Genomic DNA, 26,786 nt, shown 5'->3' with positions numbered 1-26,786 from the left:
AAAGCATTTTCATTGTGTTTCACTTTGCATAATTTCCGTTGCCTTCTAAAGCTGATTCTTTCTGTAATAACCAATCAATCAATGATTATGTCTTCCCTGCCTTTCATTATACACATTATAGCTTCCAAATGTAGAAAGTGGATGCATACCTTTCAGGTGCTCAATGATCATTCTTAATTTTTGTTGTTATGTGGAATGAAACTGCTATGCTTTCATAGTATCTGCTAATTGCCCCATGCTTAAATTCTGAGTAGATTTCCATGGATTGATACATCTTTTTTTTTTTATGGGTTCCTGTGGCTTCTCTGCATGACTCATATATTTTTGTTATTATTAGATAAACATAATGCAAATTTAGTCTCTAGGTACTTTTAAATCACAATTAATAATGTTAGGCTTTATTTTGGTATGATCACACTTTGCATATTTTTAAGAGTAGTTCTTCATGGAAAATCAAAGTATTAGCTGTTGGATTAACTTCTCTCTGCCACAGAATCATGGTACTCATGTAAAATCAATGACCCATAAGCCTGATATTTATTTTTCCGGCAGATATCACCAGCACTGTTCCTTTGTGTGCATGGGAGAGTAAGACCTTGAAGTGGCTTTCTTCTCAGCATCCTATGCCTTTTACATTGGATGAATCACGAAGTTAGAATGTGGCAATGTATATAATTTTTCTGGGTATAGCTTTCCCTTCATTGGAACTTGAGGTTAGTTATTGAGATATGAGAACAAAGGTGTTATATTTCAGAATTTTAACAATTCATTCTTAGTGCTAGTATTCAGGTATCTGTGTTGGCCTACCCTTAGAGTTCTGACAGGATAAGCCCTCAGCTTCAGCCACTAAGAGCACCACCTGTGCACATTCACTACATTCCTTTTTAAAAGCTGTCCAGCCTATCTCCCATCCCCCCCCCCTCTCTCTCTCTCTCTCCCTCCCTCCCTCCTTCCTTCTGTGCCTATCTTGCTGTCTCTCCTTCCACCTCAATGCCTCAGTCTTCTCTTTTGTAGTTCAGATCCCCAGAGAGGATTCTAGCCTCTCTCCTCCCCCATTTCCCATTTACTTTCCCGTAATTAAAACAAAAACAAAAATCCTCCACCCAAGTTCTGTCACATGGCATCTTTCTTTCACAATCTCCTTTAAAAAAAAAAATGATAACAGTTAGCACCGGTATTTCAAGGCAGAATATGGACAAACAGACTTTTACTTTCAGTTGATTTCTGTTTCTTGGGAACACTGACTTTGTTGCCAAACTGGAATAAAGGGAAAATGCTAGGCTTTTGCTTGTTGCTAAGCATCAAAAAATTGAAAGCAGTGCAAATAAATGTTAATAAGCTAAAGACATGAATATGAAGTCCTTATTTTGTGCATCTTTTCATGAATAGGTTTTGTTTATAGTTGTTAACTTAAATAAAACCAGTTACTCCAGCACATTTAAAATTTTATTTAGCACAGCACACCAGCTACAGAAACTATATACAACATAAGTCATGTTGCTATCAATTCAATAGACAAACACTCCATAATTAAAAATATTTTTTCTTAGTGGCTTATTATTTCACTTTTCTCAAATAGCTCTCCATGACTACATCACGCAATTTACCCCAAGTATAGACATTAAAGTGTATATGCTTGACATTTCTTTCATAGACAGACTTTATGAAAAATGAGGTGATTGGAAGAGGGTGTTAGACAGTAGTGATTAAAATGTACTGAACAAAAACAAAGACCTTGAAATCATTAAAAGTAAACTATGCATCAGATGAAAGTGTTTCTCTGTGACAAATCAGTAACCATGGGAAGGACTGTAGTCCTGATACCATGGAAGAAACAGTGAAGGAAGCTTACTGCCTTGGTGTGGAAGGTGGCTGGGAAGAAAAGAATGAAATGTTACAGAGGAAATGACAGCAGTACAACACATCCTATTAAGGGAGCACTGGGAGATATGTCACAGTGATGCACTCAGCTAGGAGTGTGACAATTTTCCCTAGCGTGACAAAGATGCTCTTTCTGTGTCATGGTCTAGGAAGAAAACTAATCTATTTAAACAGCTATTTTTTATTTACTTTTTCCTTATTTATTTACTTATTATTTGGTAAAAACTAACAATTTTCTTGCTGTTTTCAATGACTGCATACTTCACAATTTTAATTTACCATTTGTTTCCGTTTTTATGCTTTTCTTTCTACTAGAGAGCAATGTTAAATCTTTGACATTATCACCTTAATGTGGCGAAAATATTGATCACTGCAGAATTTCATTTTTACAGATATTTTTGGTAGTCTCACAAGGAGATATGAAAATTCTTGAAATCCTAGCCAACTCTCCAAGTAATCATCACTACCAAGTAATGAACCTATGTGTATATGTCAAGGTATGAAGTCCAGAGAAGGACACTTTCCCGCTTGTTAGCCTTGGTCTCAGACCTCTGGGTCTCAGACTCTTTGCTCATTAGAAAATTTTCACACATACACACACACACACACACACACACACACACACACACACCACCACCACCACCTCCACCACCACCACCACCACCACCAACACCACTAGTAATAATATATATCACCCAAAATACCGGATGGCATTGATAAACCTGGATAATATCTAAGTAATCAAAATCAGAAATTTGGCAAATGAGCATATCCCAAAGGAACCTAAGAATATAGGTCAGCTAAATATACTATATTCTCCCTGTGGGATCAAAGAACAGATAAATGAGGAGGAAGGAGAAAATGTAAGCAATTAACAAGATTTAGTTCATACCTATGTGCCCATTAGTTCACAGCTAGTGATAAATGTGCTAAGAAATTAAAAGTTAAGAGCAGAAAAAAATTGGTGTGTAGAGGATCTTTAAATACTATGATTGCAACACACACACACACACACACACACACACACACACACACACACCTCAAATACAATAAAATGCTCTCTATTTAAAACTCTCTTTGAGATTCTGTCCTATGTTCTTTTGTTTAAAAATAAAATTTAATAATTTGCCAAAAATGTAACTTAGTAAATCCACAAAGAGGGAGTTTAAGGACCCTTTTGTCTATAAAATAGAGTGAGTCAAGAGCTGAAATTTCCATAGAGCAATATGGTGCTGCCATGTGATGTCCTTGTGAATTCTGGCCAACACTCACCGTGTTAATAATGTTAAAATGTATACTACAAGTTAAAAATCATAATATGTTCTAGCCTTCTTCCAGCAATTCTATAATTTGTTATCAATTAACAGAGGAAAATAAATCAGAATTAATAGCAAAACATATATTAACAACCTGCTCTTGTAAGAAATTTTTAAATCAGTGAATTGAAATAACACATTAAATTAATTTCTGTAAATTAGATATTTTAGAAAATTACATATTTGCAGGAAGCATCACATGAAAGTGTGTCTTGGATTTTACAGTGGTCTACATTTCTTGACATGTGGCTGCTTATCTCATTTCAGAGAGTGCATCATTCCAACCTCTGGATCCATGATAAGGTCTGTTTTTTTCTGAGGTGGCCACCCATGAGTCCCTCCTTTAAGGATCCATATAATTATACCAGAATTTACTATGTAATCCAGGATAATCACTTCACATCGAGAGTTTTAGTTTAATCGAGTCTCTGTAATCTCTTTAAGACATTTAAGCAGTGTATTAAAAATCTGGGCTATAGGACATGGTATCTTGAGGAGCATTTACTCTGTCAGTAACTAGTGATAGCACCTGTCCTATAGGACCTGGCATCCATCTCCCTTTACATCTTTGTTTGATTTCTGCAACCTGCACTGTTGCCTTCCAATTCTTTGATGTATCTACACTCACAGCCTCACCTTCCTCCTTTGCTTAACAAACACTCTCCATTCTAATCTTGTTCAGTAACCGTTTCTCCTTCCGGCAAAGAATATCATATTGGTAATGGCATAGTAAACCCATTTCTTCCTTCAAGTCCTTTGCTCAAATGTCATCTGTATTAATCACTACCATTGTTCTACCGTCATTTATCTCAATATGTATCACCTTGATATATCCTTTATTTTCTAATATCATTTATCAACTAACATGCCATAAGAATAATATTGTAATATTTTACATTCATTACTTTTTCCACTAAACATGTGAGTTTCAGGACAGGGTGTGGTCTTCCATTTAATGACAATTCTGACAGTGTTTGAAAATAGTGATTTCTTCATACCTGCTGTTTTTGAGAAAAGAAGTGGTCTGAAAAAAAGGACTAGATGTTCTAAAGAGCCATTGGTAAAATAATAGGCAAACTTCTTCAGGCAGGTGAATATTATTATTAAATAAACACCAGTAAGCCAGGCATTGGAGGTGCATGCCTTCAGTCTCAGCACTTGGGAGGCAGGCAAATCTCTGTGAGTTCAATGCCAGCCTGGTCTACAAAGTGAGTTCCATCACAGGCTCCAAAGCTACACAGAGAAACCCTATCTCAAAAACCAAAAACAAAAAACAAAAAGAAAAAAAAAAGAATACCAATAAAATATGATGGATAGAAACTTTCTTTTTTAAAAAAGTGATTGTATATCTGGAATAAGGAAAGGTGATACACTCCTGATAGTAAAACATATTTGTTAAAATGTAGGAAAGAGCCTGACCATATCCAGAAAGAATAAATCTGAGTACAGACTACAGCAAAGGAGTGGTTCTCCAGACTATACATTTTCATGTTACTTGATAGACATTTGTACTAGGAAATATTTATAGAAACATTGACTTTACTGATCAAAGCTGGGGTATGTAGAGAGAACATTGTATATGCTTTACTTATAGGATGTAAAGTACATTAGCTTTTTATTAAGAAGATACCCACACTTTGTATGCAATCGTAGATGACATATAAATTAACGAAACATCAGCAACTGACTAGAGTTAATCCATAAATAGAGTTGATGCATAAATAAATGAAATTTAAATGAAAGACAAAATTTAAAGTTTTGTTTTGAGATAATTATAATATTAAAATCCTAGTCTTATTCTTATAACATTTAAGTGATAATATTTATATCATTCCAGAATAAATGTCACAATTAAAAGATAATATATTTTTGATGGGTTAAATATAGTCATTTACTTCAATCACCCTACATGATTCTGCATGTCCACTAGTGAAGGTTTTTCAATCACATTTTCTCTTTCTATCCGTCTCAAAACACCATATAGTACTTCATGCTGAAATCCCTGCTTCCTTTACTTACTTACATTCTCTAAAACTTGCCTGTGGAAAAAGGCTGATGATGATTTTAGAGTGACTCAGCTCCCACCCCATCTGTGTGCTCTCTTTTCACAGATAATGGCTTTGGTCTCTGAATCTACATTTTTTTCTTTACTTTCTCACTTTTATTTATGACAGATATCCCTCCCACCATGTCTTCTGGTCAAAGTTCTTTGAGACAATTCCATCAGCCTTAGCCAGTCAGAGAATAGAATCATCTGACTCGCCTACTGTGTGAACGGCCCTGCAGATAGCATAGGTTTTAAACTGACCATTAAACTGGCCTGTGCACCTGTCACCCTCGGCCACATTCATCTGGATTGGTCCTTGGCACCAATGATGCGGTTGCTCTCGGTGCATTTCCGCAGAGCATACAAGTCCACGAACTCGCCGACCTCATTCTACAAGTGAAGACCATGCCTGCTCTCTAGGGCAGCAATGCACAGAAAGGCCTTTGTTTCTTCCACAATTTCTTTCACCACTGACATATATTTAAATTCTAGTTCTTTCTTTGCTGTGGTCAAAGTTACTTACACGTAGTTTATTCTGCTCATGTTTCTATGTCTTAAATATATTTTAGTTGTTGTTTATGAGTTTTTAAATTTATTTTCTTATGTGTGTGTTGTGTGGGGGAGGGTGAGTACTGAACACATGCACCGAGGTGATTGTGGATGCCAGAAGTGGGTAACTAATGCATTACAGATGGTTTTGAGTCAGCAGACATGGATGTTGCAGATCAAACTCCACTCCTCTGAAAGAATAGCACTGTTTAAATTCATTTTCATATACAATACAGCTAATGTAAAGGAAAATGACTAGTTACTGTATGGACTTTTGAATTGTGGAAGTTTACTGAATTGGTCAAATTTAGAAGTTTTGTTACTTCTGTGTAGATTTGTTCAGTTTTTCTTACTAACAGGTACTACAAAAATATCAGCTCTGCATTATCTGTCTGTCTGTCTATCTACCTGCCATTTATCATTTATCTGGTGATGGATAATTTATCTGTCACCAATAATCTATTTATCTATCATCTATTCATGTATCTATCCATCAACCTATCTATCATCTATGTCTATTTTTCTATCAACTATAATTTATACTCTGTCTATCATCTACCATCTATCTATTGAGCTATTATCTATCATCTTTCTGGATGGCTATATTCTATCATCTGTCTGTCTGTCTATCTATCTATCTATCTATCTATCTATCTATCTATCTATCTATCTGTCTGTCTGTCTATCTTACTTCTCCTATCTAGTTCCTCTAATCAGAGCATCCAGTACTATTGTTAAGGAATTGCCAATTAGTATTCGTATCTTGTTTGTATGTTCGGAAATTCTTTTCAGATTTCTTTTGTGGAATTTTTATAAATAGTCTTTAGTTTTGGGGGGATGTACTGCTTTTTGACTATTGACCATAAAAGTTACTGAATTTTGTCAAATAGGTTTAATTTTGTATTCAAATGAGTTTTAACTTCTTAATTAATATACCACATCACAATTATTTATTTGTATATGTTGAACTATTCTTACATTCCTGGTATGAATCTCATTTCCTCATGGTGAATGAATATATTTGGGTGCTGAGTTTTCTGGTATTATACTAATGATTTTTATATGTGCATTCATGGACATGATATTCTGAAGCTTTGTTTTCATATCTGTCTACCTTTGATATCAAAATAATGCTAAAATTTTAAAGTGATTTAGAAGTTTTCAGTTAAGTATCTCAGAAGACTGAAAATGACTACTAGCTTTTCCATAAGTTTTTTAGAGATCCAGCATGGCATGAATACACTTCTAAACTTTATGGGATTTTTACCTCAGTCTATTTGTCCATTATTGATCTAATCCAATTTATTCATGATTCAAGGTAGCAGAGTATACATTTCTGGGAAAGTGTACAATTTTTCTAGCTTCTGGACTTTGCTTTAGCAAAACTCTACATGTTGATTTATCTTGATCTTTTCTATTTTTGTGTCACTTATTGCAATGCCTATTTTTAAACTTTTCATTGTACTTATTGGAGCAATCCCATCTCCTTTTTCTGTTTCCAGATAAAAGGGGGTTCGTTATGTTCCTTTTCTGCAAAGAGACAGCTCACACCCCCACTGTTGTATTCCATGTCCTCCCATACATGCTTTCATCTATTCCTTCTCTGACCTTTATTTTTTGCTTTTTTCTCTTAGGCTTGGTTTATTTTTCTCTCTCTTTTTTTGTTTCTTGGCTTGCACTTCCTTTGAGATTGTTCTTTTTTGATGTGCAAATTTATATTATGAACTTAATATTTGATCTAATTATTTATTTTTGAGATTAAATGTAATTACATTATTTCTCCCTTCCCCTTTCTCTCTCCAAACCCTCCCATATACCACTCCTTCGTTCTGCTTCAAAATCATGGCCTCTTGTTCATTATTTTTTTACATACAAGTGTGTGTGCTATTTTTCAGGGATTTTTAATGTGACCTTCATATATGAGCACCTCATTAGCATAACTCTCCCAATTCCTCTCTGACTCCTCCCATGTTCTACTGTTCTCCACAAAACACATTGTCTCTTCCTTAATTATTACTGTTACATGCATCATGCATACACATAATGCTCTCCATTTTAAAATGCTTTAATTATTGGGCAGTTGTGGCTCATGCCTTTATTTCCAGCCTTGGAGAGGAAGAGGTAGGCAGATCTCTGTAAGTTCAAGGCCAGCTGGTCTATAGAATGAGTTCCAGAACAGATTTCAAAGCTACACCGAGAAAAACTGTCTTGAAAAACTAAATAATAATGATAATAATAATAATAATAATAATAATAATAATAATAATAATAAAATGCTTTTATCACTTCCCTGAGAGCTAATATAAAATCACTGCAGATACTTTGTAATTTCACATTTTTTGTGATAATGATATATCAAGAAAAGGATATCTTTTACTATAAATTCACACTCATCTAGGAAATATTAGGAGTCACTTAAGCTAAACCAGCATAGGACTGATGCAGACCCCATGAACCTGGGTGTCAGTGAGGAAGCCTCAGAAATCTATGGAGCCTCTTGTAGTAGATCAGTACTTATCCCTAGCATAGGAATGGACTTTCGGATCCCATTCCACATATAGGGATACTCCCTCAGCCTAGACACATGGGGAGGGCCTAGGCCCAATCCCAAAGGATACGACAGACTCTGAAGATTCCCCCATGGAAGGCCTTCCTGTCTCTGGGGAGCAGAAAGGTTATGGGATAGGTAGGGTGTTACTGGGTGGTAGGTGAGGAAGGGAAGGAGAGGGAACTGGGATTGACATGTAAAGCAACCTTGTTTCTAATTTAAATAAAATGGGGGAAAAAGAATTCGTCCTTCAATTATTAGAAGACTCAAATCTGGTATAATGGGTAGTGTGTAATTACAACCAGTCTGGTACAGAAGTTCGCATGTGAATGAAGACTACATGTGAAAACAACTGAAGTCATAAATAAATAAAATTTACTTAAAATGAAAAAAAAAATAGTTTCCTCCAGTTCCCGTCATTGTTTTGAATTGTTTCTGCCCAAGGAGTTTTCCTTTAAACTAAAATTACCTACTGCAATTATGATATTTTTGGTTCCATCTATTTTGTGTTGACAGTTCATATGTTTATATACAAGTGACCATATTCCAATGTTCCACATCTTTTCTGTACTTATCTTATGGTAAGTACATGTTCAGTATACATCACAGTAGTTTTTTTCTAGTTATACATAATCAAAGTTATCTGGAAATTTGTTCAGAAACAGTTTCATTTCAGTAATTAAGTATTTTCTACTCTCTGAGCTCTTATGTAATCTAAAGGATTTTACGCTGCAATTTCGAGATCTGTTTTCTAGAAAGAAATGCCATTTCTTGTTTTATCTTAGTTCTAACAACTCATTTCACAGTGGCCAATGACTGAATCTACATAATGAAGGTTAAAAAGGACTCAAAAGTCATGGGAATAGTTGGTGCTATGTGGCTTTATTGTATTTTTATTGGTTTCTCTCAGATCAACTTTAAGAATTTCAGAGAGACCCTTGCTCTTGAAATTCTCATGATAATTTTTTATGAAGTATTTTCCAACAATAAAAGGATACAGTTTTCCTGGTCTTAATAGCTAGAGTCATTTGTTCACAGATTTCAAAAACATTTTTCTTTTTCTTTAAGTTCTGAAAAAGATGAACTGAAAGACATTTAGTACTATTGTTCTGTACTTGACTTTTGTGGCATATGTTGTTTCTGAAGCAAAAATTTCTTCATAAATTGTTGCCCTTAAATATATCATAGGTTTCCTCTCCTGAAGATAGATACTGGGGAACAGGAAGGTTATATTTTTACCATTGTATATTTAATATCAAAGTAGTAGCCAAATGTTCTTCCATACATTTCTTAAAAGCAACAATACTTCTTTCATTCATCATGGTGTATAGAGCATACAAATCCAAAGAGCAGATGTACTGCTGGGGATGTAGCTAAGTAAGGAAGCAGTCTGAAGTACAGGAAATGACTGACAAAATTAATGACTTCTTCCAGCATCTTCAATCAGGCAACACTTCAGAATCATTCACTATTAATGAAAATATTGTAGTAGCAAATGCTTAACAAGATATTTTCACAAGCAATGTTGTTGTTTCTTAACAGAAAAAAAAATGTTGGGAAGAAGGGCTTTCACTGGCTATTCAGGTAGTAGATGAGAATGTTCATTGGAGATTATTTACTATACACTAAAGGAAAAAACAAGGGTAAGCTATGAGGATCAGCATCCCACAAAGCCAAGAGAAATTACCAAGTAACTAAATGACTACTGTATTAAAATAGGACACAATTATCATTGTGATTCTCAAAAGGCATCACTGTTTCCAGGGAAACAAAAAGATACGACTTAATAAATAGATGAAGGTATTTTCTTTTTCTCAAGAATTCTAAACAATTGAGACTTCCAGAACAAATACAAAAAATTAAGGGCATTTAAAGAAATATATTAATAAGGGCAGTGCAGGGACTCTAGTATGCCCACACATGGAAAGCGTGGCTCTGACAAGCTTTGCCCTTTCTCTATTCAGTTTTCCTTACCAAAAATAAATAAATAAATAAATAAATAAATACCAACAAACAAACAAACAAAAACAAATTACATTACATTCCAAATGCTAGCCACCAAGGTCTATTCACTTATTTGTCCACTTTCTTTATGAGGATGACTACAAAAGTCCATCTATCAAAGCACTGAAGTCTAGAAATAAAAAACTGCCATTTCAGCTATCCTAATTAACCTGTCCAGTCAAATTTAACACCTCCTCCTGATAGGGTTTCCCCTTTCACCTTTATAAACTGGCATTCAACTATGTGTCATGTTGGTCACCTCTTTATCCAGTTGTAGGCCTTTGTCCCACCAGTGCAAACAACCCTTCCTCCTCTCTCTTTTCTTTTCCCCTTCTCCTGCCATGGACCACCCCAGTTGGGTAAGGGTGTCCCTAGGATGAGGGTCTTCAAACAATAGGTGGGTAATGATTCGTGGTGACAAACAGAAACAAACACAGAGGCAGTTTCAATCTGAGTGTATTTTGCAGTTCACAAACAAGGTTTTCTATAGAGGTATTGTCTCAGGGGATGTTTTTGTTAAACAAACCCAAACATATGACATTATTGTTACTTGGCACAGTAACACAGAAATCCAAAACATAGAATCATCCAGGGTTAATCAAAACATAAAATTTGTCCTTGATTAATCAAAACATAAGACTGTCCTTGGTTGACATAGTATCATCCAAGGCTAACCACTTATTTCTTACATCAAATTAATATATTTTATGGTCAATTATTGTTTAACATCAATTACCTAGGTCTTCTAAGTTTTTGAAGTATTGAGCTATTTTAACTCTGTCTTATTAAAAGCTTTGGTTACCAGACACTTAAGCCCACTTTCAATGACACATGTACAGCTATATGAAATTTTATTGATGGGAAAGTTTTTACTATTTGTACTTATGTGAATGACATGAATGATTTGGAAAGCACTGGATTTTCCTGAGATGACATTATGGCTAAGTAACCCCATCTCAGGGGATGGTTTCTTACCTATTTCTTTTGTTTAAAATGTCAGCATAGGCTTTTAGGAACATTTCATTAATGTGAAAAAAAGGAATAGAAGAACAAATGGAAATTGCCACGAAAATCACAGTCCAATATTTTTCTTCAGTTGACAGGTCCACACCTGTATCCAAGAGACCTCCTTCTTTTGAAGTTATCACCTCAGTCGGTGGAACTTGTCACACATAATCTACTGGATTGGTGTGACATTTTCCCTCATCCTCTAGCTCCTGTCTTTGTCTGTTATCCCTTGACTTTGTCCCTCTGGGGCAAATAAACCTACTTTGTGCTGAGAAATTGGTCGTATAGTGTATTGTGGAGATACCTGCCCTTTTAGGCAGGGTGACCTGGAGACCATCCCTACCCAGATTATTTTAGTGGATGCTTTTGTTACACCAAGAAGATACACGAAGCGGTTCTGGCTTTTCATATACCTCCATAAAATCATGTTGCTCTGTCTTGACAGAAATTGTTTGACCATGTAGACTTGGGATCAAATATGAGGCTACACACTTATGATATTGATTGCTTTATATTTGGGGATTATTCTTAGGAACCGACCTGATTAAAATCTATTTAAAGTTCTTCATATGATTTTAGAGGACTCATTGCATAAATGCATAACTTGCATGATAAATGCCATCAGTAATTTTTTTGGAACTGTATTAATTGTTAGAGTCCAAAAGTACATGGAAGACCAAGTGGCTTCCAAAAGGTGGAACAGGCCTAGAAGGCCCACATCCTAGGGTATTCATTAAGCAGAATACATTGTGCAACATTTTTTCTCAGTGATTCAAACATTGCATCCTGCAGAGAAGCTCCTTAAGCAGGAACATAAATAACTAAAAATAGCTTCAGGAAGTTCCTGAAACTGACAAGATTTCACAAGATTGCCAGAGAAAGCAATGAAAGCAAAAGTTAGGAGTAGCTGTCAGGCAGGCAAGCTCCAAAGAACAAAGGCAAATCTAAAATATAAACCAAATAAACAAACAAAAAATACTGTGTTACAAAAAGACACTCAGAGTAGCCAAGCTGCCAAGATTCTTGAGAGGAGACCAGATGCCTATATGAAACAAAATCCTGTCAAACTGCCTGGAAGAGTTACAGAACAAATGAGACTCCAGAAACCACATTCTCCAAATCTGTAGACCTGTCTGCAGGCTCTTCAGTGTGCTCCAGGATCCTGGCTTTGTGAGATGCCACTTGTGCTGGGGGAAAAGGGGTGGGCTTTGGTGATGCAAATGCCTTTAGCCATTTCTGCTCCTGTAAGTAACCCCTCACCCATACTGCTGTAAGAACCTCCCAAAATCTCATTGGTTCACCACCTTGGACTTTGGTGGTATCCATACTTTGGTCTGTCATGATTTCCTGATCTGGTGTAAATAGATATGTGTGCTGTGTCTCTAGGACAGATTTGTCACACAGTAAGATCATGTGTTTGAGGCCAGGGCTACACTCTGAGATGCTTTCTCAGAAAGATATACACAACTCAGTATGTGTGTGTGTGTGTCTGTCTGTCTGTCTGTCTGTCTGTATGTATGTATGTATGAATGTATATATATATGTACACATACTCATGTTTTAGTGCTATTGTTGATTTATGTATCAAAGTCATGGGAGCTTAGAAATATGAAAGTATCTGTTAATGGACAATGTTTTGGCAATGGATTACAGTGATAAGAAAGCATTTGTAAATAGATATTCAATGAATAAAGCATAAGAGTTGATAATTCAATTGTTTCCTCAACCGTAAACATTGGAAAAGGGAGAAAATGTTAAAATAACAAAGGTTCTTTTATTTATTTCCATGAAACTATGATGATAGGGCAGCTGCTCTATAGACAAATTGGCATGCATTGCTATAAATTCCTGAATGTAAAAACTGTCTTGATTTTCAGTGTTAGTTGTGGTGTTATATTATTAGTGATTTAATAAAGCTTACCTAAAGATTCAGAATGCAAAGCCACCCACACTAGACAACCACAAAAGCTGGGCAGTATTAGCACATACTTTAACCCCAGGACTCATAAGACAGGTGTGAAAGCATTTCAAAAGCTTGGATGGGATGGACAGGAATGGATTATGGTACTGGAGAGCCAAAGAATACTGAGTGTTACAGCTCGGATGGAAAAGTATTCTGGCACTCGGGAGTCATAGAATACTGGGTGTCACAGCTTGGATAGAAAGGTATTCTGTCATTTGGGAGCCAAGGAATACCACAGGTCACAGTAAACATAGCAGCTTACAGACTTGCTTCAGGGAAAGGCTTCCCTAGTGTATCAGCTCTGCTCCTGCAGGAGATGGCTGTCCTGGCAAAGTTGTTGCAGCGCAACTCCAGTCCCAGCAGAGCAGAGTGTAACAACTTCCCTTCACCAGGGAAGGTTTCCTCAGTGAAAAGTGTTACAGCCCTGGTCGGCTCTGCTCCACCCAGGGTCATCTCTGCTCTGGCGATAGAAGGTCTCACCCAAACCTCATTCAAGAGATTTATTGGGAGGGAAGAATCCAGGAAAGTGGCTGCCCTCTTCCAGGGTGCAGAAGACATCCAGGCAGCACGAACGAACACCCACAAGCTGAACAGACACAGGATTCATTTAGAGATTCTTAAGAGGTAGAGTTTTTCCAGGGTGGAGATTAGTTAAATTTCAATCCCCGAGATTAGGATGGCTAGATTTTCTGCACAGGTTTAAGGTTAGATTTGTCTCTGGTTTCAGGGTCAAAGTGAGTTTCTTTCACTGGTCCTTTTTAGCCTTTGGCTCTGATTCCAATGATAAAAGTGTGTTTCTTTGGAACTAGTTTCAGGGTCAGGGTGCATTTCTTTGGTTCTAGTTGCAGGGTCAAAAGTGTTTTTTTTTTTTTTTTTTTTTTTTGGCTCTGCTCATGGTGTGCTTCTTTGGCTGCCCACCTTTTCCCTACAAGGTGGATCGATCTCTCCAAGTTCAAGGCCACCAGAGCTTCCTGAGAGTAAATAAGTTTAAAAGTGTAACAGAGCTAATGCTTTAATTCCAGCACTAGAGAGGTATATAAGGCAGAAACAAAGGGTTTCATGTGACAGTCTCCAGCCACATTGAGAGAGTGATGGGTTCTAGGATTCTGCGGCTTGGTGAAGGGCAGTACAGTCTAGAGCTGCAATCTTAGATTCTGTGGATAGCTCCTTCTGACTGAGCATTGGTAGAGGTGAGAAATCTCTAGAGGCTGACTGCTTTGCTTCTCTGATGTTCAGCTTGAATCCCAGTATCTGTCTCTGGGTTTTTATTATTCATGCTACAGCTAGCATTAACTCATGGAAAAGGAAAAAAAAAACGATCTTATATTGAGTATATTTTAACTATGAACAACTTGATTGTATGACTTGGAGCAAAATCCTTGATTACTGGGATATGAGCAAAGAAATGCTTTGACTTCACCGTTTGACTTTTACAAAGTTATGGCAGTGACAGTTGAGCCTCTGGCCTGTTTCTCTTTTCTCTTTCCTATTTAAAGAGGTTTTAAATACCCTTTACATTAATAATGTATCAGTATTTGTTAAAGTGCATTTATGATCTGTTCACTGGCATAAACGTCTTCTTTGTTTACACAGACAGAAAAAATAAGGCTTAAGTAAATGCAGTTACCCACTGAAACAGAAATAGTTGAAAGTAAGATGTTACTTCAAGGTCTTTTTTGCTAACTGCATGCTTCCCTAAATTGCCTTCAACTTCAAAGCTATGCAGAAAAAAGTAAAAGAAAAAGAAAAAGAAAAAAAAACAAGTGTTCTAACTTGGAAAGTGTAACTATCTAAAAAAAAAAAATCTTTCAGTTTCTATATATGTGCTTTATACTTGTGTCCTCATCCCATCAGAGTCATTCTCTTTATTGCTTCCTATTCTCAGCCCCAAGACGTTCCTCCTACAGTGGGATGTCTGTCACCAGTCCCCCATAAGCCTGCAATTAGAATGCATATTAAATCTACAGCCAAATCAACATAGAGACACTAAAACCATCAGCATCTTTAGCACTTGTCTGTCTTAAAGGAAGTAAAAATTGAAAGATAAATTTCCTAAATTTAAATATAATAGCTTTTCATAATTAATATTAGTAATAATATGTAGGGAATTTGAGGGATTTTGTGTTTTATGAAGAAAATATGTTTTGCAATCAAATTACATTCATTATCATGCATATATAATGTTAAACATTATAATACTAAATATATATAATATTAAATATTGTATATAATATTTTAACAGTATTTTGGCATCTATGCCTAAAATAAGATATTTGATCTTTAAATGGCACAAAGTAAGATAGTTATGAAGTATTAACTTATGAACAATATCAAAAAGCCTTCAGATAAATATTTCATAGGCTATGAAGTGAATAAATCATAGAGAATATTAAACAGGTTTAAACATGGTGGTGTGAATGAGAATGGCCTCTATAGTCTCATATGTTTGAAAAATTTGTGCACATTTCATGAAAATGTTTGGCTTTGACCTAGGTGGAAGAAATGTGTCACTGTTGTAGCCTTTGGTGTTTCAGGATGCCAGTCATGACTAATGTGTCTCTCTCTCTGAGTCTGCTTGGGTATTGAAAGTTAGCTCTCAGCTGTTTCAGCTGCCATGTGTGTGTGTTCTTTCATCATGTATTCTAACCCTCTAAAACTGTCAGTCCAGTTAAGCATTTTCTTTCATAAGTTGCGTTGGTTATGGTGTTTTGTCCCAGTAATATATAAGGAACTAAGACAAAACAGAAACTAAAAGTAGACACCATAGAAATAAGACAGTCCTGAGAGTTGAAACATCTACTAAAATTCTATAGAATGGTAGGTCATCATGTACTCTTAAGATAGGAATTATCCATGTTTTATAGAATCCCATAAAAATTCCACAAAATCGTACAGGTTTTCATATAGCAGAGTAAGACTATTATATTTGCTATAGCTGGGTTCTCTATCATAACACATAGATTGTCAGTTGATGATTCCAACTTTAATTGGTGAGACTAATATTAAATTCTAGACTAGTTTTGTCTGCTAAATGGTCAAGTGGCACCACATGGGTGAGGAAGTATCATTCAGTATGACTAGAAATAATTAAATTAGGCAAAGGGTTATTAAGCAGTAGACAAACAAAGGCATGAAGCACAGTTCTTGAATTCAAGATATTGATATTCTGTTGGTAGGGATGAAAAGAAAATTATGAGAAAGCCTGTACTATAACAATAACTCAATTTAGCAACATCAATTAAATCCCCATTAAATACTAGACAAAGAGAGAAAGATGGAGATGGAGTAACTGCTCTGCCCACAAAAAAACAAACAAATCTATTTATAGTTTACATAGCATGAATTTTGGTTACTTGATTTTCATGTGGTTGTATTTACAACCTAAACGTTTCCTATATAGAAAATTTACCTTTATATTGATGTCAGTCATTCAGTCTCAACTGGAAACCCTGTTATTTTCTGCCCTCTCTAAGGTTTCTAAGTTTATTGTTTATTTTCCTGCTCCTTTTAGTTAACACATATTTTTTTATGGCATGTTTCTTGCTTTTATCACAAACTTAACAAGACTAAAATTAATCAGATATCTCAGAGTACACCAATGTTTTAAAATAAATAGAAATTTGTGCTCTCAAAATAGTTTTTTTCCTTGGATAAAAACTTACCAGTTTCAACAAACATCTGTCTTTGTCCATTTCATATTGTAATAAGCAGCTAATTTTATCTACTTGTCTTACATGTTTTTAAAAAAATATGCCCACATGTTACAAGAAAAATATAAGACTAAAATTTATAAAAATACATCTTATTTTAAATAATCAGTATATTTAACCTTGGGACATATTTTTATGTGTCTCTCATTTTGTAAAAGACTAAATATGCTTTTTATATGTCCTTTCTGTAGTATGCATTAGTGTTAACTTACACAGATGCAGTCATTTAAAGGACTGCATTAAAAATAGTTTACATGAAAATTCACTTTAAGTAACTTCTTAATATGTGAAATATACAAAATTGATGCTTGTAAAGAGTTCTGTCATTGTCAGGTAATGGTGGCACATGCCTTTAATCCCAGCACTCAGGAGGCAGAGGCAGGTGGGTCTCTGAGTTTGAGGCCAGCCTGGTCTATAGAGTGAGTTCCAAGACAGTCACCAAAACTACATAGGGAAACTCTGTTACAAAAAAGGAGCTCTGACATTATTTTTATTAATAATTAAATTTATTCATTTATTTTACAGGCAGAGCACAGGTTCCCCCTCCCTCCTCTCTTCCAACTCTGACCTATACCTCCCCATCCCATCTATTCCTCCTTTTCTGTTCAGAAAGGACAGAACTCCCATGGGTGTCAGCAAAGCATGCCATATCAAGTTAAGTTGGGAGTAAGGTCCTCTCTTATTAAGGCTGGGCAAGGCAAGCCAGTATGAAGAATACCTTCCTGAAAGCCAGCCAGATTGTTACAGGACAGGATCTACTCCCACCACTAGGGTCCCATAATTAGTTCAAGATACACAGGCTCCCTAGCTGTTCCTCTAGAGACTATGAGCTGCTATGTGCCCAGGTTAGTTTTTTCTGTGGGTTCCCTTGTGATGACCTTGACAACTTCCCCTTCCCTGGCTCATCCAATCTCTCTCTCCTCAGCCAGAATCCCTGAGCTGGGCCAAGTGCTTGGATATGGAACTCTGCAGCTGTCTGATGACAATTGGGGCAGTTACCAATCTGATTGCAGGAGATGACTAATTCAGGCTACCTATCCACTTTGCCACATGTTACATTCATCTCACAGTTTCTCAAAGTACAGTTTGTGTTACATAAATAAAAAGGCATTGGAAGTGTTTAGAGAATCAAATTGATAGCCACCAAGATAATCTTCCATACTCCTTAGTTAGACACATAAATTAAGAGTATAATTCTTTACCTTTTCAACAAAGACTTACCTTGCCTACGTACTGATAATCAGATCCTGTATATTCTTCCAGTAAGAAAAACTGATTCCACATCCAGCCACGTTTTTGGCGGTGAAGGATTTTCCCATCACTTCTTGGGACACGCGCTTCTGCAATCATTTGCTGAAGCTCAGGAGTCCTTCTGAACGTTAACTCTGGAGAGCAGAAGTGGGGCAGGCATGCCCAGAGAACGAAAAGTCTCAAGAACTGATAGAATGTCATAGTTCACTTCTTGAAAACTTCCAGTGTAGATGTTAAAAAAAGTAGTTCTGTTTATGGTATCAGATCTTACTTTGTCTCAGCTGGCCTCCACCATTTAATTAATGCTGTGAACATATTTCCAAGAGCTTCAAAGAAACAAACATTACAAATAGTTAGTTGAAAATATTATGTACTTTTTATTATAATATTTAAAAAATGAAAATGATTTAGTAAAAGTGCAAAATGAAATACCTTATTTACTTTATTTAAAATAATTATCCGTTTTTGAAGCATTCTTTGTCCAATAGAATATGTAAAGCTTAAGAAAAGACAGCAATAACTAATTTCTTTCAAGCACATTGTTAAAAACACCACCCTGACTCTTTGTCTTATGACACAGTTTTAATGATTTATAATTCCTAAGTGTAGCAGAAAGATGTCATTTTACATGTCAAGCTTTTATTAATTTAACATAAAATTCAACTTTGAAAATATAATTGGATTAAAATAAACTATAAGAATTATGAGGAATGTGAAAGGTAACACTATTTGAGAAGTTTCTAAGCGACAATATGACTTGTTTGAAATTAATCAAAGAGTACAGAAAAGTTAAAAAATATAAATAGAAGCAAACACATGGAAAAGCTTTCGGTTGAAGGCTAAACCTTTGTACTGAGGTAGACTGAGGATTGCTAGAGTTTTCTTTAGTATAAAAGGCACTAGTCCAGTGAAGTGATTTGTAATAAACTCAGCACTAGTAAGTAAGAGTTTCTAAATTGTGCCAGCTATATGTAATACAATGCAAGATCTGAGTACTTATTACTGAACTTCTTCCTTCACTCTTGATCTTGAAGTTTATAGTGTCTAATATCTACTGGGGTAATAGCCTATTCACTGATCTCCAACATTGTACCTGCTGTTCTTTTCTATTTAGCATCTCCAAGTAACACGGTTGTAATGTTAGTTGGGTGATATCTTATTTCTGCATGGAATGATAACTACAGTTTGAACAGAAAACAAGATCTATCCAGCTATATGGTACTGGATTTTACTAGGGCATGCTACTTTATACAACTATTTCACTTTGAACCTCTACATTATCCCACTAAAACAATGCCTCTACAGCTAGGCTTCTTTTAACAAGGTTCTTGTCCTCCTTTCTGCTTGTAATCTCTTTGTGTCTTGCTTTGCCTTCAGATCTTTGCTTAGATCCCATCACCCTTCAGCTCTTGCTCTAATATCCACTCTGGCATTTCATATACCACAATGTATTACATATGCTTTACTTTATACAAATTACACGTCTGTTAACCCATAAAAATCTCTTGGTGGAATGAGATAGTTGTATTTCTTTCTTTCTCTTACAGTTGGTATCTGAAACAGCATTGCAGATAAGAGAAACTCATTAGCAACTTTCAATAAAGAAATAGTATATAAGTATAATTTAGGTGCAATCAGCTACCATTTCCTATTCTATGATCCATGTCAAGTACATATTTATGTATAAAATCATTTTGCAATAACACTTGTGTTTTGCTATTGTCTTAGGTCATTTTTTTATTTTATAAACTTGTGTAGATTATTAAAGCTTTCTAGTAGATACATGTTTTATTTCTGGAGATCATAATTGTTCTAAATTATTTAGAGAACAACAGAATTGAATTCTCTGTGTATTCTATGAGAAGCACTCTAAGTACTCGGATTTGCAATTTTGCTTTCACTCACAGATATTTAGTAGCAATCTGTTTGGTTTTCTTTTCCTTTATTATTAAAATGATTGAAAGGTTAATGCAAATGTGCTTTAGAAATAAGATTAATAATAAACCAATGTCTCCCTTGAGTGTATTAAATGATATGAGCACATGAAGTCATGCAACAAGATCGATGTAAACTCTATTATACAATGCCATGTAATACTCCACCAGAGTTTTGCAACGATCTCATGGGTAAAGTAATTTTACATCCTAGATCCATGCCTTTCAGACACTTATATTGATTGCATTCTAGGTAGCAGAAACATTTGCCAAACTGTTGTTTGTATTTCTAGGATTCAGAATATGTTATAAGACATTGGCCAGAATCCTGCACTAATTTTATAGGCAGAGAAGTATATGAATTAAGGTTCCTGCTGTGTTCTACTAAAATGTAACATTTATTGAGGCAACAGTATACTAAAACTCATCTCTTTTGATCATTAAAAAACTTGACAAGAACTATATTCAATATTGATTCTACCTCTCTCTCTCAATATATATTATATATATATATATAATATATATATATATATATATAACCAATAATTATAACACAGAACTGTCATTTTAGAAATTAATTAATGGCCGCTGTATATTCAAACACTATATATATATATATATATATATATATATATATATATATATATCCAAACTCTACATAATGAATGGAATCACATATTCATTATTTTTCTATATTCAACTGTTTAGTGATTGAATACCTTAGAAATTCTCAATAAAATGCATGACTTAATAATTATAATGTAAATAATGGAATATTTAAATGTAGATTACATTAAAATATTTGACATAACCAATTCAAACAATGGAAAATTTACCTCAAAATAGAGAACTAAATCTACTACACTATTTTAAGTAATCATTTTTCATGAAAAAAGAACTTCTAATGTCTTCTAACAGGTATTCTTAACCTCAGTATTTCTTACTTAAAAAAAGTCATGCAGGGCATTACCTAAATTAATTTTTCGTAAACCAGTTTATCAAGAACAAAGTCAATTAAAAAAATTTAGCATGCCTGCAATTGAGAAAATAATACTGAACCTTATTTCAAGATTTGGAATCAGCTAATGTTTAAAACCTTTTTCATATTATTTCCAATAATTTATGAATTGTGATATTAATCTTTTATTTTATATACTTTCCCCATTAACTTGTAATTATGAGTATTGTTCAGCCAAGTATAACTTATTGAAATAGGTTTACTAAGGAAAACCATAATATTATAATAAGTAGTTGATATGTCCTTTGAAATTCTTACTGAATAAGTTGGAATCTATGACATAAAAGTAAAGCTAAACGTATTAATAATAATTTGTATAAAAATGAGGTATTGTACTAACTAGAATTATAGTATTACAACCAAAAAAGAAAGTTATAGGGACCAAAGAAATGTAAAATTAATGAAATTCTATAATATAATTTCTAGGTAATAAATTAATATTTGAGGAAAAACACTAAAAACTCATTCTTTATTTTCTCAGTCTTAAAATTAATTTAATGTAACACATTATGTAGTAAGAAGCCACCCCTCGATTGGAAGCCATCTTTCATCATGATACATTCCCACATTCTCTTCATAACAGAGCCTTTTAAATACTAATGTACATGCAGATTCCTGGGTAAATGCTTATCTAACTATGTACTAGTGGAGTATGGACTAGGTAGGAAGAGTGTAATATTTGTTTCCCTATTTTTGTCTGTCTATTTGTCTAACTTACTTGTTTATGAGTTTACCTGAGACAAGATGTAGCCTTATATGTCAGTATAGTCTGGCTTTATTATTTATACTGGAATGGCCTGATACTCATAGTAATCCTCCTGCTGCAGCCTCCTTGAGTCCTCAGCTCACAGGTATGTGCTTCTGCCAATATTTTCTGTTTCTAGTACTAATGCAGGTAGACACAGAGAGGGAATAGCAAAACCACAGGCCTCCCTTGTATCTGAAATCACTTTCAAGAATGTTTATGACATTTTGAGTATAGTGCTTTAGAGTCCAAATTTATGCTTTGGACTGTATTTATTGGAGGATAAACAAGACTGCAATGGAAAAACCAGAAAAGTATAACTAAATGTTATTATTATTTTTTAAAGAGAAACTCTTTGTTTCATAGTGTAATACACATCAGCATCTCCTTTCCTGGTCAAGCGTCAGAAGGGATCCCTTTGAAGTGCACATGAATGAGGTGAACATACTGATCTCATTTCATTTTTCTAATCAAAGAACTTTCATTCTTCTGATGAAATGATTATAAACTGTTAATATTAGTATGTAAGTAGGCATGATCAGAAATTATAATAGGCACGTTGGGAAATGTCAATTACTCATTGTCTCTACACATCACTGAAGATCACTACCATCTATCATTGGCAAATAAAAAGAATTAGTCATTTATCAGTAAATTGGTTATACTCATTAGGATATTAATGTAAAAGACTTAATCTTTCATCATCTCTAAAAAATAATACAGGTTGCTAATGATTATTGAGAACAAATTTAAGCTAATTTGGGTGGGCAATTTAAATACTTTTTAGAATTTCATACAATAAATACATTCTAATATGATTTCAATATTGAAAAACAAAGAGATATTTTCAGGTGTATTTTTTACAATTCAAATGAGTCCAACCATGTTAAATACTTCCTTTTTATTTAAGTAATGCCAATTTATGCATCTAGAGTAAAGAATTATGAGAAATTTAAATCAAAGCATTACACTAAGGATTCTAATAAAATAAGGCCATATGCTTGATCATATTTTCCAAGAGTTCATTACACATTACCTACTGTGTTCTAATGTGAGAAAATGTGTAATTCTACATTGAATATTTATAACTCTATAAATTTTGGTCCATAAATTTTTACCAATGCACGGATTCACATAGTGTTCAATATATTTTAATTAGACAAAATATTATTATTATCTATAAAATATTTCAAAGTGAAGGAATATTTGTTCTTTGACCTAAAGGCAAGGCTCAAATAAAATTCTACTATATTTACAAAACTTTATTTGTTTAATGATGTTGTTCAGAATAGTTTCCTTCCAGATGATGATTGAGAAGCAAATTAAAAAAAAATGGTGCCAGGTACCACAAGGGTAACAGAACTGTGCTGTTTTTCTGGGATTTTGTTTTTTGTTTTTCCTTTTTTTTTTAATGGAGAGTGCTAGATGTCTCTACAATTTTGTTTAAATGACTGCAAAACCTGGAAAAGCTGTTGCTGCTATTGATGGATAACATACTGCCATTGTTGGTATATATATATATATATATATATATATATATATATATAATAAGTTAGTCATTGTTGGCTTTTTTAATTTGTACTGGAACATTCTTTTACTTTGTTTTAAGTGTATGTTTCTCAAGTAAACAATTTAGGTATTTTTCCATACCTTTTTCTTTCTGATGTAGACTTCAGGTTAATTAATATTTTACTGCATCTGGTAATGTATTCTGTGTTTGAAGCCTAGTGACTTTTCATTTTGATGTTCTTGTGATTTCATATGCTGTATTCTCCAAGCAATAAAATTCTGGTGTATTTAAAAAAAAAAACTTTATTTGTATTCTTTTATTGCTAGAACATACATAAGCTGGCCAAAAAAACAAATGGTACCTATTCGGTAGAAAATGAGTACAAGATCAAGATTGCTAGTCTCAAATAAGCCCTCACACACTGCCATATTGAAGAATGCTACCATATTGGAGAATGATAAATGAAAAGCTCAATTTTTGCTATTCCTCTTCAAGAAAAAAATTGTTCTAATTACTTGCATTTTCAGGTCAGGAACGTGACCTAAGCACAAACCCTTCATACATGCCTCTATGTATAAAATGTGTGAAAATCTTCACAAAATAATTTTCAAAGCCAGACACAATTCACATAAATTGAAAAGGTTGGTGGGTAAAGCATATAGTAGTGGTAAACAAAAGCTTCAATAACTGAGGTACCACATTCTCTAAGATCCTCCTAATTGGTAAAATAATAGCATCCAAGAGTTCTAACTACTATTTCCTCAACTTTTCTTTTTACTAAGCAGCAAATGAGAAAGTCCCAGGTATAACGTGATCCATGACCAAGTTAGCAGTGCCAATACAGCTGTGGTGTTACACCTGCTGCTTCCTGGAAATCTCATTTTACTGCAGCTGGAGTTTATCTCATTATATGGAATGAGTAGAAATAATGATCTCAGGGTAGCTGAAAGATGTTCAGATAAAAGCCATCTGCTACCCAGGTTTTTTTTAGATCCAGAACATAAATGGTTTCTGATATATATATATATATATATATATATATATATATATATGAATATTCAAGGCAAATGTAAGTTATTCCTTTTGCTGTTTTGAACATCAAGAAAAAACACAGGTAAAGGAAAGAATTTGTAAGCAGTCATTACCTATTAAATCACTTCCAAGAAGACTTTCTATACATGTACTAATAAATGATGCATAAACTTAGTTGCCATTTTTTTTTTTGATTCTACTGTGTGGGTTGTACATTGTGTGCAAACTATACTGGAATTTACAATATGTTTAGGCTGTTGTACATAATCCTGGAAAATTTCATAAGGCAATTCATGAAAATTCTTAAAAAGAGCAATTGTAGGGACACAGCTGTGTCCATCTGTAAACTACTTGATATTTAAGGTATATGCACAGTTATTTCTATGAGGAAAATACATAAATAAGCAAGATCTTTGTGTGATGTAGCAGAAAAAAATGTTGTCAGTACTGAGCTTTCATTTATGTTCAGTATCTCTCATTTCCGTGGAAAGCCACTCCATAAAGCAACAACAACAACAACAACAACAAAAATAAGGATAGTGAGGCCTTCCATGGGGATCATCAAAATCTGTCACATCATTTGAGAGGAGGGACTAGACCCTCCTCCATGTATCTGAGCTGAATTAATGCCAGTGCCGGTGGGGGGTGGGTTGAGGGGCTGGGAGGGGGGATGGGAGTATGGGAGGGAGAGGGTACAGGGAGATTGATATGTAAAATGATTGTTTCTTTTTTGTTATCTGCAAACATAGTAAGTTATTTATTTTAAACAGGAAAACATTTAACATTGGTCTTCCTTTTGCTGTAAAAGCAGGATTCTCATGATATATATATATATATATATATATATATATATATATATCTTCTACAATGACATTGCTTATTAACCCATCTTATTTCATGTCAGTAAGTACTGTCATAGTATTTTAAATGAATTTATACATTGGTCTGCACATGTTACAAAACCCTATAATGAATTCTCCCCTATAGCTATTCATCCCCGTGCTTCCTAATGCCTAATGCTGAGCCAATTTTCTAGCAATATCTTAAGGATGTGCACTTGTAGTAACAGGACAGCATCCTGTCCCATAAACAGAGACCCTCGAGGCTAGCGTCTTTATTGCCTAAAATTTAGCTTTTTAAATAACTCATATGGCTGACCAAATTTTCAAATGCATTTTTGCCATTTGTGTCTAAATAAAATTTCCCTGTTATTTGTTGCCTTTAGGGGAAGGCAGTGTCTTTTTCCCCAGTTGCAAGGGTAGTTTTGTTTTTGCAGATTTTTTTATTTGAATTAGAAACAAGATTGTTTTACATGACAATCCCAGTTCCCTTCTCCCTCCTGTCCTCCCCTAAAAAAAGAGAAAAAAATAAAAAACACAAACAAAAACTTCCAGAGAGACTGGACAAGGCAACCCAATGGGAGAAAATGTGTCTCAAGAGCTGGGGAGTCAGAGATACACCCACTCCCATTGTTAGGAGAACCATAAAAACACCAAGCTGATAGCCACAATATATATATACAGAAGCCCTGGTGCAGACAAGACCATGCAGTCCCTGTGCTTGACACTTCAGTCTCTGTGAGCCTGTGTGAGTCCTGCCTAGTTGAATTGCTAGATCATGTTCTCCTGGTTTGGCTGTCCTCTCTTGGAGGCCTGCTCTTTTCAGAGGAAAGGGTAGCAGGGTTGATCTGGGGAAAAGGGAAGGTAGTAGGAAGGTAGGGTAAGTGGAGGGAGGGAATCCTGTTTGGGGTGTATTGTATGAGAGAAGAATCTATTTTCAATGGAAATGAAAGATAGATGATAGATAGATAAATAGATAGATAAAAATCAATCCTAAATTATTCATCTGTAGCCAACATGTAATTCTGAAATTACCCCATAGTTGTGAGATTTTCTTGAAGGCAGACAGGATTCAATCTGTGTAATGCTTGTTCCAATGCTAACCTGTACTTTCCATCATAAGTAGCAACTGAACCAAAAAAAAAAAAAAAAAAAACCCACTCATTTATGTATATTTATTTTTTATTTTAATTCTTAAAAGCTTTTGATAATCTCAATGAACCAAATCTTCAGGTTTTGTTTTAGTTAGTCTATTTTCAAGTGAAATGTTAGAACTAAGTTGTGGCAATAAAATAGAGTGGATCCCATTTTATGCCTTGGAAATATAGATCTTCAATACACATAGGATAAGGGAAAGGATGTGTCAGTATATTAAATGGATACATTAAAAAGCAAAGATATTCCACTTTTCTAAGAAGACTTAAATGTAAA

The 26,786-nt window shown here is 34.5% G+C and overlaps 1 protein-coding gene and 1 pseudogene across 2 annotated transcripts in view; both read right to left on the bottom strand.

Moving 5' to 3' along the window:
* LOC100768913 (cadherin-10) overlaps positions 1–18,478 on the bottom strand; it is a 115,895-nt gene extending 97,417 nt beyond the window's left edge. For both annotated transcript variants that reach the window (XM_035439149.1, XM_035439150.1), the window contains exon 1: positions 18,248–18,478. In XM_035439149.1, coding sequence (XP_035295040.1) covers positions 18,248–18,478 — 231 coding nt within the window. The remainder of the gene's footprint in view (positions 1–18,247) is intronic.
* Positions 5,363–12,694, bottom strand: LOC103163308 (annotated as a pseudogene).
* Positions 18,479–26,786: the final 8,308 nt, after the last annotated feature.

Source organism: Cricetulus griseus, chromosome 2 (assembly GCF_003668045.3).
Source record: "Cricetulus griseus strain 17A/GY chromosome 2, alternate assembly CriGri-PICRH-1.0, whole genome shotgun sequence".
NCBI classification, from domain to species: domain Eukaryota; kingdom Metazoa; phylum Chordata; class Mammalia; order Rodentia; family Cricetidae; genus Cricetulus; species Cricetulus griseus.
The sequence above is the reverse complement of the archived record's forward strand: the minus strand, read 5'-3'. Positions and strand labels throughout refer to the sequence as shown.